A 14,580-nucleotide genomic window follows, 5' to 3' on the forward strand; every position below is an offset into this window, starting at 1 on the left:
CGCCACCGGTCCGGCCCCGCGGCGGCGGGTGCGGTCCCGGGCAACGGCGGGGCGCGGGGCGGGGCGGGGCGCGGGGCGGCGCGGCGGGAAGAGGCGGTGAGGGCGGCGCGGGAGAGCGAGGGCTCTGTGGCGCAATGGATAGCGCATTGGACTTCTAGCGTGGTGACGGGAGTCATTCAAAGGTTGTGGGTTCGAGTCCCACCAGAGTCGCATTTTGCCGACGGGGCGCGGCGATCGTTCTCGGGGTTCCGCGACCGTCAACGGGCCGGGGGAGCCGCCGCTGCCGCCGCGCAGGAGCCCGCCTGCCCTTGGTAGTCTGCGGGGAGCCCCGTTTTCGGAGCGGGGCAAGGGGTGGCCCGGGTACTAGGGATGAGGGGTCAGACCCAGGCAGGGAGAGGAGCTCCGGGACACGGCCTTCCCGGAGATTAATAAATATGCATCGATCCCAGCGGGTCCGTGCGCGGTTCTGCAGCAGCGTCACCTCCTTCAGTAGTTACTGTTATCGCGTCCCCAAAACAGCCCCAGCAGCACAGGCACGGACCGCTGCTGGTGGCGGTGGTGGAGCTGCCACTTGTCCACAGCAAATACATCCCCCCCCCCAAAAAAAGCATTTTCACATGGCTTGTGCCTGCCAAAATCACCCCAGCTCCCCACCGCTGCCTTCCTTTGCACAGACTTGACAAGTGACAGCTGTGAGGAACAGGAGCCGCGGTGGCCGTTAAGTGATCCAGCTGAGCAGATAGAGTTTAAAATTACATTATGGGCCATTTCTGTAGCACTGGCACCAGCCCATCAAGCAACACGAGGCTGCGTGAAGGCGGCACAACAGCCGCCAGCAGCCCGAGCACTGCTCAGCCGTGCTAAATAACCCAAAGTGCAGCGAAACCCTCTCTCACCACCATCATTTCCCATGTTTCCTTGACTGCTGCTCACAGCTTCTGGAAACAGCAAATCTTCACTGCCCTTCGGTTTAACCACCCCAAGGCTCCAACACGTTTCTGATGCAGAAAAGCACATTTCTGGGTTGTTTTAGGGCCAAATGCTTCTTTCATCTCAGCCACCGCAATAGGACAACCTCCACTCCGTGCGTTTTACCAGCAGCTGAAGGATGTATTTATATGATGTTCTTTATGATGTGCTTGAAATAACTCTGGAGGCCAAGGGGAGGCATAAGCCCGGTTTTGGAGAAAAACCCGAAGTCTGGCTAGTGGGGGGCTGTGGAGGGAGAATTTGAAGATGGGGAGTCCGTGGGGCCCAGGAAGGAAGCCAGTCCCTCTGTCCTGGTATCTGCTCTTAAACGTAGCCCAAAACCCAGTTTTGCCCCTGCTCAGCCTTCTGGGATGGAGCAACTCTAACCCCTGGCTGTACCATCAGCCCCTGCTCCTGCCCACCTGCTCCAGCATCCCATGGGAGACTAGGACAGGACTGGTGAAGCTCACAGCAGGGCAATGCCATGTCCCCCGGCTGCCACCAAAGGACCTGCGTCAGAGCACCTCTTCCCTCCCTGGGAACCAGGATCACTTTAGGAAGCCCCCAGCCTTGCCCTCCTCCTGCTCCGCACCTCGATCTTCCCCTGCCCAGGCCCTTCTGCAACGACCACCGCAAGGAGCTACTCAACAGCCCAGCATCCCCAAATCCCAGCTGGAAAGATGTGCCTCCGCAGCCCATTTTGTGCCCCAGTCCCCAGGGATGTGTGGCCATACATGTGCCCTGCCGTCACCTACTACCACAGACAAAGAACAGCAGACCCCACTGGAGCTGAAAAGGGGTGAGGTTTCACATCAGATCTCCCCCTCAGAAGGGGAAATGGGGTGGAAAGAGAGGGATAACAAACCACAAGCTCCACCGTGGATTTTATTAAGCAAGAAGGGACTTCAACAGCAAACCCACACGTACAAAGAGCCCCTGGCCTCATGGCTCTCTGCCCTTGCATCCGACAGCTCTGCTCTCCAGCTGCTGGCAGTCTGGAGCCCCGTTTAATTAATCCAGACAGCAATCAGCTCCCAGATGTAGCACAAGCGGCTGCTGTTTCTGTGCTGCCAGGATTCAGCCCCTTATTCATGATCGTGTCATTTTGTTGCCCAAGGAGGGGACAATTCCTATTGAAAACCCAGTGCAATCACATGGATTTCAGCATTTTTGATGGGGAGGGACTACAGAGAGATATGGCAGCCTGGGATCAGCTCCTGAACAGCCAATCCAGCAGGGATAATATCCAAAGGTATTTCCCTGCCTGTTCCCATAGGCATGCAATCACACACTGCCTGGTCTCCAAGGCATGAGGCATGAGGTCAGGAGACCAGTTAGGCACCAGTACAAGATGGGATTTCACTGTTGGACACACCAAACCTGCCCCTGGGCTGCTCTGTAAATCACTGGTTTAGCTCCAGTCCAGGGTGGCCCCAAGACTTTAAACCTGGATCTCCCCTGGGAGGGTGGGAGGAGGGATTTACCTATACAGCCCTAGAGCTGCAGAAGGCCAAGTTTGTTCCAGTGTGTTGTAAAGCAGCTCTGCTCCCTCCCCATCCCAGCATTTCAGAGCACCAGTACTGGAGCCAGCAGCCAGACCCAGCTGGCAAAGGCACAGCAGGACTTGCCATCCCTCCACTGAATCACAAACAGCAAAAAGGGTCAAGTTTTGTCACGGCACAGGAAGGTGTCACTTGGCCTCTAGCAACAGGAGGGTGCCAGCTCTTGGCAGGAGAAAACTCAGCCCTTGGGTCCATGGCAGCCAGTAGCAGAGCCATGCTGCGCTCCCGGGCAGATGGACACGGAGCGTGGCAGGGGCAGCGGGGATCCCGTCCCCTCCCTGTACTCGAGCTCTCACACTTGAACGTCGGGGGGAGGGAAGATGCCGATCTCCTCCCGCAGGGACGCCACTGACTGCTCCCAGCGCTGCTCGTAGTAGACGTTCAGGATACAGCTGGCGTTGCGCCCGCTCCGAATCGCCCAGGGAGCCAGCTCAGTGGCCAGGAGCTGCAGGTTTCTGGAACAAGTGATACAGGAGGTGACAGTTTTGATTTCCATGTTTTGCTTTTGATTTCCTTCTCTAAGTCCCCGTTGCGGGCAGATGCCAAACCCATGTGTCCCATGTACCCCTCTACCATTCTAGCACCCCTCCTGCTTAACTCACAGGGGAAACTGAGGCACATAAGAGGACGGTGTGCCTGGAAGGTTACAGTCAGCAGTAAACCCAAGACCAGAACTCAGGTTCTGCAATCCCCAAACTGTGTTGGGCCACCAAAACAGATGTGCTGGGGCAGGGAACAGCCACCAGCGTGGTGAGGGTCTTGCTGGCCCTCAACACATGCCCAGCCAAGGGCAACCCGGCCTGGGCATTGCTCCTCCTGCCTGGCACAGGAGATTCAGTGCTGGAAGCAGATGAAGCATCAGGTCCTGCTTCAGTGACCAGGCAAAGTCATGCCTCCCACTGTTACTGCTTCCCTGGGCTGTGAGGAAAAAGCAGCAGGTTCATACTGACTGACTCCCCCCTCCAAACTAGCAGTGTCCCCTCTTTGTCCCCAGAGGACACTGGAAAGCATCACCCAGGCTGGCGCAACCCCCAGGCAGAGACTCTCTCCTCATCGGCCGGTGCCTACCGTGCACTGAGATGGATGGGGCCAAACGCTGCTCCCAGGACACACATGGGCAGCCCCGTCTGGACGGCTTCGAACCATTTCACCACAACTTCGCCTGGGAGGGAGCAGAAAGACCATGAGCAGGCAGGGCGCCTGGGTCGAGGGCCAGCCAGCGCCGTGCAGTCCCCCAACGCAGGCTGCAGGATCTGCCCCTTCCCAAGAATGGCTATGCACCCGTCCCCTCCGACTCCGTGGCAGGACTTGGGAATGCTTCCCAAGTCTGGCCATGGCCTCATCCTGTGCCAGAATGAGCCTCATTGTGCACCACCCACCCAAGGGGGACGGCCTAGGGCACCCGGGGGAGCAGCACCCTGCATTTGATGACCCACGAGCTTGGGAAACACCTCCCAGGCAGGCCAGCTCCCTGCAGATCTTTAGCAATGCGATTGCCAAAGCTGGATCCCCCACGCGGCTCTCCCTGTCTCTCGGCATGGGACAGACTGTTTGTGAATGCTGCCAGGGCTCAGCCAAAGCCTGCGTAGGAGAGCTGACATGCCGGTTCCTGTAGGCTCACCAGCAAGGCTCGACTTGTGACTTGCTATTGAGTCAGGCTCAAAATGAGGGCAAAGGACACGGAGACACGCAGATAAAGAGCAACCAGGAACCCTCCACTTTGCCTTCACTCAGAGCTTGTGAAACATCCCTCCCTCTGTGCCACCCTCCCTGCCAGACAGCAAACACCCATCCACCTGCCCAGCGGCTGCCTGCACCCAGGGCTTGGGCAGAGCATCTCCCAGCAGGGGAAAGATGACATCCCGTGGGCTCTCAGCCACCGCAGAGCCCGTGATGCAGGACAGTGATGACGCAAACCTCCCCGCACAGCAACCTGGCCTGAGGATCGAGGATTCTGACTGGCCCAGCCTGCTGCATTCCTGGTAGAGGCAGGCGAGCACCGTCAGTGGGGTTTGGCAGAACAGCCCTCTGAGCCCGCTGCTGCTCACCTAGTATGGTGGTTGGCATGCCCAGGAGGGTGTGCATCAGATCATGGACTTCCCGGTACCGCTGGATCACATATGCCAGCTCTTCATCATCAACAAACTTGGGCGGCATCCGGGTGTCTGGAGAAACCTTCTGCAAACCCAAAGAGGTCCAATTCAGTCCCTTCCAAACCTCAAGTTTCTGGCCTCATTCTTTAATGCACAGAAGTACAGGGTCCCCTCCATCAGCGCATCTCCCAGCCCCCAATGATGGGGGTCAGTGTCATTTACACAGACGAAAAACAAGGACTGAGCAGCACTGGTGACACATCCAGCATTGTCCAACACCCAGCATCTCATCCCATCTCCCCAACTCCCTCTCGTTCCTGGAGGGTTCCCCACAGGTTCCTCCATGGCTCCAATCTCCCTCTAAAGCACATCCGTGCTCCCAGCACAAGGATCAACTACAGCCATTTGCACCCTACAAAACCCTACACTCACGTTGTCCTCCAAGAATCGGATGTACTCTCGGCCCAGTGAGCCATCCGGCAGCCCCCGCAGCTTGGCCATGTCCAGGGTGGAGAGACGGATGCGAGGCCGTTCCCTGAAAGCAAAACATGGGTGAGTCAGTCTCCCAGTGAAACCCACAGTGGGGGGTCCTGGAGAAAAGGATCCCCTGGAAACCCCCATCCCCTGCCTCTGCCCTTCCTGGGCATTTTCCTTGCACGGATCCTGACTGCTCACTGCAGGGATAGCACCATCCTTACAACCGTTGCTGAGGCTGGGACAGAAATTGCATAAAGGATCTACATGAAGCCTTGGCAATAAAAGAGCTCTTATCTTGCGCCCGTGTAGCAACTCTGGTTGGAAAAACACTTGCGTCCTCTGCACCGAAATGCTGCTGCCGTGCAGGCTGCCGGCCAGGCACAGCCCCCAGCAACAGCTGGCCCTGGGGGAGCAGAGCTCTTTAGCGTCCCTGCAAAGCAGCCAGAGCTTCAAAGGAACAACCCTAAAAAGGGGAGGGAATTTGTTCTAAACACAGGTTTAATTTCTCTCCTGCTCAGGCTTGGCTTTCACCACCAGCCACGTGGCAGCCATGCGTGGAAAGGTCTTCTCTCCCGGTTGTTGGCAAATGGGTGCCCCACAGTCCTGGAACTCAACAAAAGCCCTTTTATTTCCATGCACAGGATAAATTCTTCCCATGATAAAAGCCCTGCAGTGGATCCAGGAGCTGCTCTGCTCCTGGAGCAGAGGTGCCAGGCAGATAAACAGGACTAGCAACAGCTTCACCCTGGCCTGCAGACACTTCCTTGTGTATTCAGCGGCAAAGGGACCTCAGCAGCTTGGGGGATTAAAAAAAAGACTTGTGTGCACAAATCAGACCACTGCAAATCCCTGCATGGGGAAAGGAGCAGATGGGGACGTCTCTCCCCAGCCCTCGGTGCCTTTGCTGTCCCCTGTCCCTGGGCAGTTCCTCTGGGTCTCAGCCCCATCCTGGTGCTCTGTGTGCTTTGCTGGGTCAGCATCCGGAGCCAGGATCAGGCTGCTCTGCACAAACATGTGCCAAAAGGCAGCTTTTCCCAGCCCCTACGTGGTACAACCCAAACGATATACAAGCAGCAGGCGTGATACATAACAAGGAGCAGGGAGAAGGCAAGCAAATAAGCAGTAAGGTCTTTGTTAATAAGAGACTCATGAAGTCCCTCCTGGTCCTCAGCCTTGCTGCACTTGACAAGTCCCTGCAGACACGGAAGCAAAAGTGATCAAGTCTTAACAAGGAAGACAGGAGAAGTGGCCTCATTTCACAGCTTGGGGAGATGCTGCAGGTGCTGGGAAAGAAAACACGGAGGCACCCAAGGAGAAGGCAGACCAGCAGAGACGAAGTCTCCAATGCAGGGAGATGCAGCAGCAGGCGCAGGGGAGAAATCCATGGATGTGGTGGGTTTCACCCATCGCTGAGCAGTGATGAAAACCCACCATATCCATGGATTCCTCCCCTGCGCCTGCTGCTGCATCTCCTTGCGTTGGCACCTGCCAGTTCCAGCAGCTAAGCAGAACAGACAGACAGCAGCACTTGCAATAGGGCTGGGCCCAGCGGCTGCTGTGCTCTTGCCCTTAGACTTGCCATGGCTCTTGTCATCGTTAAAAATAAAGTAAAATAAACAACCTGGAGGGTTAGAGCTAACAAAACGCCTGTGCCATTTTCAAGCCAGGGAGCACAGGGCTCTCCTTTCATGGGGCCCAAGGAACGCGCTTGGCCTTTTATCTCCCTCCCCACCATGACCCATGGGGTGAGGGAGGGAGGGATGTGGAGGGACGCACTGGAGGATGCGGTAACCTTCAGGGTGGTGTTTCATCTTGTCTCGCAGGTTGGGTAGGGCCAGGCAGCCAGTGGTCTCCCCGAGGACTGCCACCATGTCTGAAAGAGAGACCAGAGAGTGACCCAAGAGTGGGTTTTGCAACACCCAGCTGTCCTCGACTGGCAGGTGAGGAAATGGGGCAAGCGAACCCCTTGGCCAGGAGCAGGCAGGAAGCCTGTGGCAGAGCGAGGAGCCCCACAAACCACAGGTCTTCAGCCGCGGGGCTGCTCTGCCCTAGTGTCACCCACAGGAAGGGATGTAGGAGGCCCGGGGGGACCAAGGAGGAACGAGATGAGGCAACACGGCATCACAGGGGGTCAGGAGGAGATCACTGGGGGGTGTTTGGGGTTCCTCACCCCCTCTCTTCCTCAGCCTCCCGCCCTGGGCCAGGTCTCAGCCCTGCACTTGCCCCCATTACTAAATGGCTCACCCAACGGGGGGAGAACTAAAGTCCCCTGAGAAACTCCCAGGAGACACAGGGCTGGACTTTCTGGACGTTAATAAGGACCCTGGGTGGGACGGGCCGCCCCGGGTCGGCTTACCGTGTCTGTAGGGGTTATAGAGAGCCATAAACGCCGAGCCGGCAGCCAGCAGCGCTTTCTGCAGCGGACTGGTGGGGATATGCCCGGGGTACAGCTGATAGCACCCTTCCTCCTCTTCCTCCTCCCCGCTGCGTCCATCCCGGGCCCGCGGCTCGGTGTGGCTCACACAGGCTCTGCCTGCGGGGAACAGCGGGTGAGGAACCGGCCCGGCGAGTCCCCAGCGCCCGCGGGTACGGAAACGGGGCCGGCACCGTCCGGACGCCCTTGGGGCTGCCCGCGGAGAACGGGGACGGCCGGGACGGGGAGGAGCGGAGCGGGGAGGGGGGGAAAGACACTTGCCTGGGGAACCGGGCCCCGCCCGCAGCAGCGAGACCCCCACCCGCGCCGCCGTCCGCCGCAGCAGCAGCATCCCCGCGCCGCCGCCTGCCCCGGAAGAACCCGGCGGGGCGGAGCGGGGCGGAGCGGGGAGCGCGGCATGGCGGCGGTGCCAGGCGGGCTCTTCGCCGTGTACAAGCCGGCGGGGGTGGCGTGGGGTCGCGTCCGTGAGGCGGTGGAGACGCGGCTGCTGCGCGGTGAGGGCGACGGGACACCCCCCCCCGGTTCTCTCCCTTCCCCGGGGGCTGCCGGCCGCCCCTGATCGTGGCCTCCCCCCCCCCCCCCCCCCCGTTTCTCTTGCAGAGCTGAACGCGGCACCGGGACGTGCCCCGCGGCAGCACGTCCGCTTCCTGCCGGCCCCGGGCGACGACGGGGCGGCGGGGCTGGTGGCCGCGAGGGTGCCGGTGCTGGCCGACCACCCTCTCGGTAAGGGCCGCCGGGGGGTCTCGGGGCGGGGGGGGGGGTGTTGGGGTGCGGGGGGAGCCCCGGGGTGGCGGAGCCCCGGACCGGCCCCGACGCTGTCCCCGTTGCAGTCCGAGGCCCGCGGTTCAGGCGGCTGAAGATCGGAGCGGGTCACCGGCTGGATGTGAAGGCCTCGGGAGTCTTCGGTGGGTCTCGTCCCGGAGCGGCACCGCGTCCCGCCGGCTGCGAGGTGATGGGTTTCTGTGTGGGGAAGAAGGGGTGACGGCTCACGGCAGTAGGCCCTGGGTCTCACAACCCAGCTGGGCATATAAATGCTAAAACACAGAAAAAACGGTCCAAAAAGACACTGGATAGACGGGAGCGACCCCTTACCCCCAGCACACAGGGCTTTGCTGTGAGACGTCAAGCTCCTGCCCGTGACACCGTCATGTAACCCCCTGTCTCCGCTCCACCACTTGAATTGGCTTCACTGCGGCCGGCATTGCTCAGCCGGTTGCCCTGAAGTATCCAGGTGGAAGGTTCTGGGAAAATCCAAGTGCCCTCGTTACAGGCTTAACATAGTTTTAATGACAGGCGGTAATTTGGGGGGCCTAATGGCACTGCTCAGACATGACTTCTAAGGAGATATGGCCCTGTCCAGGGTGGAAGAAAAGCAGCGTGAGTGTACAGCGCTGTGTAAATGCACATCAGTAACTTTCCATGTGGCTGAATAACGGGTTTCTTGTCTTCTGTGTTTCAGTACTTGGCATAGGCCACGGGAACAAGCTACTCACTGATCTGTACAACTGCCACCTGACCAAGGTAGGTGTTGGCTCTGAACAGCCTCAGAATATCCAAGTGCAGTCACACGCTTGATTCCTGATCCGGCCTGGCCTTGTAACGGTGATTCTGCTTTTGAGTCTCAAACCCACTAACGCTTTTGAGAGCTTTTCAGGGTCCAGAATTTCATCCTGCACATAAGCATCCACACGTGGCTGTGTGAGCAGAGGACGCTGCTGTCTTTTTGCGCAACGTCATCATAGCCTGCACTTCTTAGCAGCTGCATGGCAGAATATGGCTACTCAATTTCTTAGAGTATGTCTTTGATAAATTGCACTCTTTGCCCTTCTTCAAGGTTTACACTGTTGGTGGGCTTTTTGGTAAAGCCACTGATGACTTCTCAGACACGGGGAAGCTAGTAGAGAAGACAACATTTGGTAAGAAACTGAATTGATGTGTTGTGGTGGTTTAACCCCAGCCAGCAACTAAGCACCACGCAGCTGCTCACTCACTCCCCCCTCCCCAAGTGTAAAGGGAGAGAGAATAGGGAAAAAAAAGTAAAACTTGTGGATTGAGATAAGAACTGTTTAAAAGAACAGAAAGGAAGAACCTAATAATGATAATGATAACAATAAAATTACAATAATAATAAAAGGATTGGAATATACAAAACAAGTGCTCACCACTTGCAGACCGATGACCAGTTAGTTCCTGAGCAGTGATCCCTCCCAGGCCAACTCCCCCCAGTTTATATACTGGGCTTGATGTCACATGGTATGGAATACCCCTTTGGCCAGTTTGGGTCAGCTGTCCTGGCTGTGTCCCCTCCCAGCTTGTGCCCCTCCAGTCTTCTTGCTGGCTGGGCATGAGAAGCTGAAAAATCCTTGACTTTACACTAAACATTACTTAGCAACAACTGAAAACATCAGTGTGTTATCAACATTCTTCTCATACTGAACCCAAAACACAGCGCTATACCAGCTACTAGGAAGACAATTAACTCTATCCCAGCCGAAACCAGGACATGTGTTTATAAAAAAACCAAACAGACAGAACACCAAACAAACAGCATGCTAACTGTAAAGCACTTAACCAGGTAAATTGCACAATGATAAAAGGTATGCCTTAACATGCTTTCTAGTTGTTATTTTTACCTGCAGCCCAGGTGCAATCCTGACATCATAGTCCACCTGTTCTAAATACAACCACAATATATCCAAAGCCAGTATGAGTCCTGATTGCAGTAGTTGCTACTGGATTGGGTGGGACCCAGATCTCTCCGTAAATTGTACTTATAGCAGTTAGAAGCTTTCATTGAAGGAAACTCTTCAAACACCCGATAAGAGAAAGTGGAGCTAACATCTTGAAATTAATTAAGCAAAATAATTCTTGCCTTTGCAGTCCAGTGCTGTGCTGCTCTGTGGATTACGATGGTGCAGCCGGGAGAAGTGACCCTGCTAAAACCACTTCTTGGCGGTTCTCATCAGCCATTTTGATGTGACTGCCTGCCAAAGGGACAGCGATACCCTGATGGCACATACCAGACTGCTGCCTCTTTCCAGTTTCTGGATGGATAATTGAGACTTTGTTTCTACCTGAATATTTGCAGATCATATCACAAGGGAGAAGCTGGAACGGATTCTTGCTGTCATTCAAGGAACAAATCATAAGGCCCTGCTGATGTACGTATCAATGGGCAAATGCAGCTGACCTGATCCAACTACCATTTGCTGGTCTTTAAAACAAATGAGATGATTTTGTTTGCCATAATCAAAGTCTTTAAAGGTTGGAGTGCTAGACAGGAACAGAGAAAAGTTACTCTGAGTGCTCTGTGCCCTGGTGATAGGTTGCAGTTAAGTGTCCTTGTATCCTGAAATCTCCAGCTATTTTAGGACCTATTAGGTACATCAGGACCTACAAAAATATCTTGTAGGCATGACCAAGTACCTCCCTCCCAAACTGTGCTAAACTACTGGTGGTACGCATATCATAGCATTAAAATATATGCAAAGACTGAACACACAGGCAGTTTTAAGAGTAAAAATTGCAGCTCTGCTTTATTGGGGGTGGAGATATTTTGAATCCCATTGAAGAGAAGTACTAAGAATGTCTGCTCTCTTTTTTCTTTTTCCAGGCATTCTAACATTGACATGAAAACACAAGAGGCATATGAGCTGGCTGTCAAAGGGCTGATTCGCCCCATGGGAAAAAGTCCTCCAATAATCACAGCAATCCGATGCCTCCAGTTCGCAGTTCCAGAATTCCAGCTAGGTAGGACTGGTACAAAACGTACAGGGGAAGTCTGAGCATATATCATGGCAAATAAGTCAGTAAACTTCAGTTTCTTATTCGTAATTTAATGCAAAATGAGTTGGTGGGAACTTTGTATCAACACGTAACTGGTAATCTCTGCAGAAAATTTAATGTTTTGTAGTTTCCAGAGTCACAAAAGCACCTCCTCGTTAGATGAACTCTTTAGTGCAGTGAAAAGATTTTTTTGGTAGGGCAAGATCTGGAACCCTCACAATACCGAAGCTGCTTTATAAATCAAAGCCAGCTGTGCACCTAGCTCACAGGTTTTTCCCTGCCAGTTCCAGATCTTAGACTGAATCAAGAAAATTTGCACAGTGAATACCTAGGGGGCAAAATTCCTCCTTATCCCAGTGTTTCAGTGTAATGCAGTTCAGTGTGTGGTTTTTTTGTTTGTTTGTTTGGGGTATTTTTAAAGCGTGTTTGCTTTCCTGCAGCCAGTCTCCTCACAAATTATTTGTCTTATTAAGAAGGTACCTTTTCTTACCCACTTTGAAATACCTAAATTTCTACATTACTCTGCTGTATCCATAACTTTGTCTTCTAAAACATTCACTTTGGGAATGGCTAAGACACCCTGTAGCATTCCAGAAAATCATAATCCACCTGTGCTGTATCTTAAATAGTTTCTTCTACCAAACCAGTTCTTTCAGCATAACTGCGAGTGGTGTCTGGATTTACAGACAAGGTCTGAATTTCTGTCAACACTTTGCTTCTTCTGAACGAATCTCTCTGTCCTTCTAGAAGTCCATTGCTTGCATGAGACTCAGCAGTACCTCCGAAAAATTGTTCATGAGATTGGTCTGGAGCTGAAATCATCTGCCGTGTGCACACAAGTGCGAAGAATACGCGATGGTGTTTTCACACTGGATGATGCTCTCCTGAGAACCCAGTGGAACTTGCAGAGTATACAGAATGCAATTTGGGACTGTCAGCTTAAAGTGAAAACAGAGTTAGAGAAAACACTAGGCCATCAGGATAAAAGTCATCTTCCTAAGATGGATGTGGAGATGGCCCACGCTGCAGACAGCTGAGTGTGTGCTACGGAGGGAACGTCCACAAGCAATCTCTGTAGCACAATAACGCAGCTACATGCTGACAGCATGATGGACAGCAGAAGGAAAGAGGTTAATTGCAGTTCGCTTCCACCCTTTCCTTGAGATGACTTTAATCAGAGAGGCATTTTTTTCAGTGACAGGCTGTATAATTTTTTTTAAAGCATTGCAAACAGTTCATTAACAGGAGTTAGCTGTGCCAAAATTCCTGTTGACTTCGGGAACATTAGGTTGCTAAGGGATATAAAAACCCATCCCCGTATTGTTTAGCAGCAGGAAATAGCATCTTAGAGAGCTGTATTCCCTTGATTGCACGGATTTGTTTCTTCCTTGCAACTGGCAGCATAACTTGTCTACTATATGGATTTTATTTTCCCTCTTTTGTCCTAGAGTATATTCTTTCCATTAGCCCGGCTTTCAGACACATAAGAGCTCAAAATCAGACTAAAAGAGGGACATGCAGGAGAAAACACAGCTTACACAAAGCAATGCAAGGAAATGGTTATATCCAGCGTAGGCATGTGTGTGATGAGGAAAGTGGCTTGTAATAGGAATTGATGCGTAAGATAGATACACAAGAAATAAAACTGAAAGTGACCTAAAGGGGAAGAGGCTGGTTTCTTGGCTCAGTACTCATCCATGACTACACCGACTCATTACAAAAAGAGCGTGGTTTTTTTTTTTCCTGAGGAACCAAGGGTGTTCAGGGGTCTGTGGTATTCTGCTCTGCAGCAGCTCCATGCTGACAGCGTGTACTGCCCTTCAGTAAAGCTCTGTAATACCACTTGTTCTCTGTTAGCTCATTATAGCTGGGTCTGACTTAGCAGAAATACTGTTTCTAAATATAAATTAAAAATCTGAAGTTACCCTTACCATTATTGCACTCAATATTTTTTCAGCTATACACTTAGCTAGCAAGTTTGGAGATTTATTTATAGAAAGCAGAAGATTTGTTCTATTCCTCTTCTGGATTTGGACAAAGGCCAGCATATTTCATCCTCCAGACGACAGCCATTAAAGTACAAGAAGTAACTCTGGGAGGAACAGTAAGAGGGGCCATGATGAAGTACCGAAGTGGCAGGGTGCAGTCCTGTCCTGAAGCACCCCAGGAGTCATTAACTTAGACCCTGGGATCTTTCAGTTCTGGGTTTCCCTGCTCTGCACAGAGCAGCCAGAACAGCAGTGGAGTGTAGCTGCCACCATGTGGCACATCACCGTTCCAGCTATAGAGCTGCAGGGACTCCCCAAGGGCAGTTTGCTCTTACCTCAGCTGGTTGGTTCTGTGTGAGTTCATCCTGGGTGGACAAGGGACAGGGGTCAGGGCACCTTCCACGGACAACTGTCTTGTGCTCACTGAAGTGTAAACCCATCACTGCAGAAGTGTGAGTTCTGGAGCCGGGCAGAACACTTGGACAGCTACAGCTGCAAGTTTTAATCCTAGTGCTCCTACAAGGAGGGGAAAACAGGGACTTCTCAGTCCTTAAATAACCTTCAGTAACTTTGGTAATGGGAGTATACTTCATCCCCCATGGCTTACACCTAACACAAACTGAAGGGATTTCTCTACGTACTTCCCATTGCAAAAACCATTTCCAGTTGCGCGTGCCATTGCCAAACTAACATTTTGCTTGGAACACTCCAGGCTAAATCAGTTCTTTGACACAGAAAATACCAGCCAGAACAGCAACATGGGTTTTGAGAACAAAGTTAGCATTTCCCAGTTCTAGCCTTCTTGTGACTTTTTTCCTCCCCTTAACGCTTCTCCAAAACACAGGAGTTTCCCACACTTGGCAAGAGGGGTTGATGGTGGGGAGGATATACCTGTAACCATACCATGGGAGTCCATTCTTATGTGGCCACAGTAAATATCCTCCAGAGAAGCACAGCTGCACATTAGCAGAGACTTGCTTGAATGAATCACAGAGTACACAGGCTTTGTCTGTGCCCCTGCTTTAGACCCCTCCCCACAACTTTTGTGGCAAAACAAGATACTTATTAGTGATGCTGCTCTGCCAGGTCCAGAACCAAGACTGCAGAAGCAATTACGTTCTCAGCAGCAGCCTTGTGACCGTTTTCTGGTTTCCAAGCACTAGGAAGACAGATTCATTTGATTTGAATTTGGAAATAATGCACAGACTGCAGCATGGGCCTGACTGGAGACCGGGGGGAAACTTATTATCAGGTGGTCTTGAAGTAGAAAT

General features: G+C 53.2%; 2 protein-coding genes and 1 non-coding gene across 4 annotated transcripts; 2 read left to right on the forward strand and 1 right to left on the reverse strand.

Annotated features, from left to right (window-relative positions):
- Window positions 1-120: 120 nt before the first annotated feature.
- Window positions 121-210, forward strand: TRNAR-UCU. Its single transcript is given in 2 exon segments — window positions 121-157; window positions 175-210. It is a non-coding gene; the product is annotated as a tRNA-Arg (tRNA).
- A 1,631-nt stretch (window positions 211-1,841) lies between these two features.
- COQ4 (coenzyme Q4) lies at window positions 1,842-7,906 on the reverse strand. Its single transcript, XM_030000308.2, has 7 exons — window positions 7,797-7,906; window positions 7,458-7,634; window positions 6,878-6,974; window positions 5,057-5,159; window positions 4,580-4,709; window positions 3,600-3,693; window positions 1,842-2,986 (listed from the first exon to the last, which is right to left on the reverse strand). Exons 1-7 carry the CDS (start codon window positions 7,864-7,866, stop codon window positions 2,824-2,826), a joined length of 834 nt encoding a protein of 277 aa, XP_029856168.1. The 5' UTR covers window positions 7,867-7,906; the 3' UTR covers window positions 1,842-2,823.
- On the forward strand, window positions 7,875-13,749 carry TRUB2 (TruB pseudouridine synthase family member 2). Of its 2 annotated transcripts, XM_030000307.1 has the most exons (9): window positions 7,875-8,029; window positions 8,136-8,258; window positions 8,366-8,440; window positions 8,995-9,056; window positions 9,370-9,451; window positions 10,624-10,696; window positions 11,149-11,285; window positions 12,069-12,223; window positions 13,645-13,749. In XM_030000307.1, the coding sequence occupies exons 1-9, from the start codon at window positions 7,933-7,935 to the stop codon at window positions 13,741-13,743; spliced, it is 903 nt and encodes a 300-aa protein (XP_029856167.1). In that variant the 5' UTR covers window positions 7,875-7,932; the 3' UTR covers window positions 13,744-13,749. The 2 variants fall into 2 exon arrangements, with proteins under 2 accessions (XP_029856167.1, XP_029856166.1); XM_030000306.2 differs by lacking the exon at window positions 13,645-13,749 and having other exon boundaries at window positions 7,889-8,029; window positions 12,069-12,982.
- Window positions 13,750-14,580: the final 831 nt, after the last annotated feature.

This window comes from Aquila chrysaetos, chromosome 24 (genome assembly GCF_900496995.4).
Source record: "Aquila chrysaetos chrysaetos chromosome 24, bAquChr1.4, whole genome shotgun sequence".
Taxonomy (NCBI): domain Eukaryota; kingdom Metazoa; phylum Chordata; class Aves; order Accipitriformes; family Accipitridae; genus Aquila; species Aquila chrysaetos.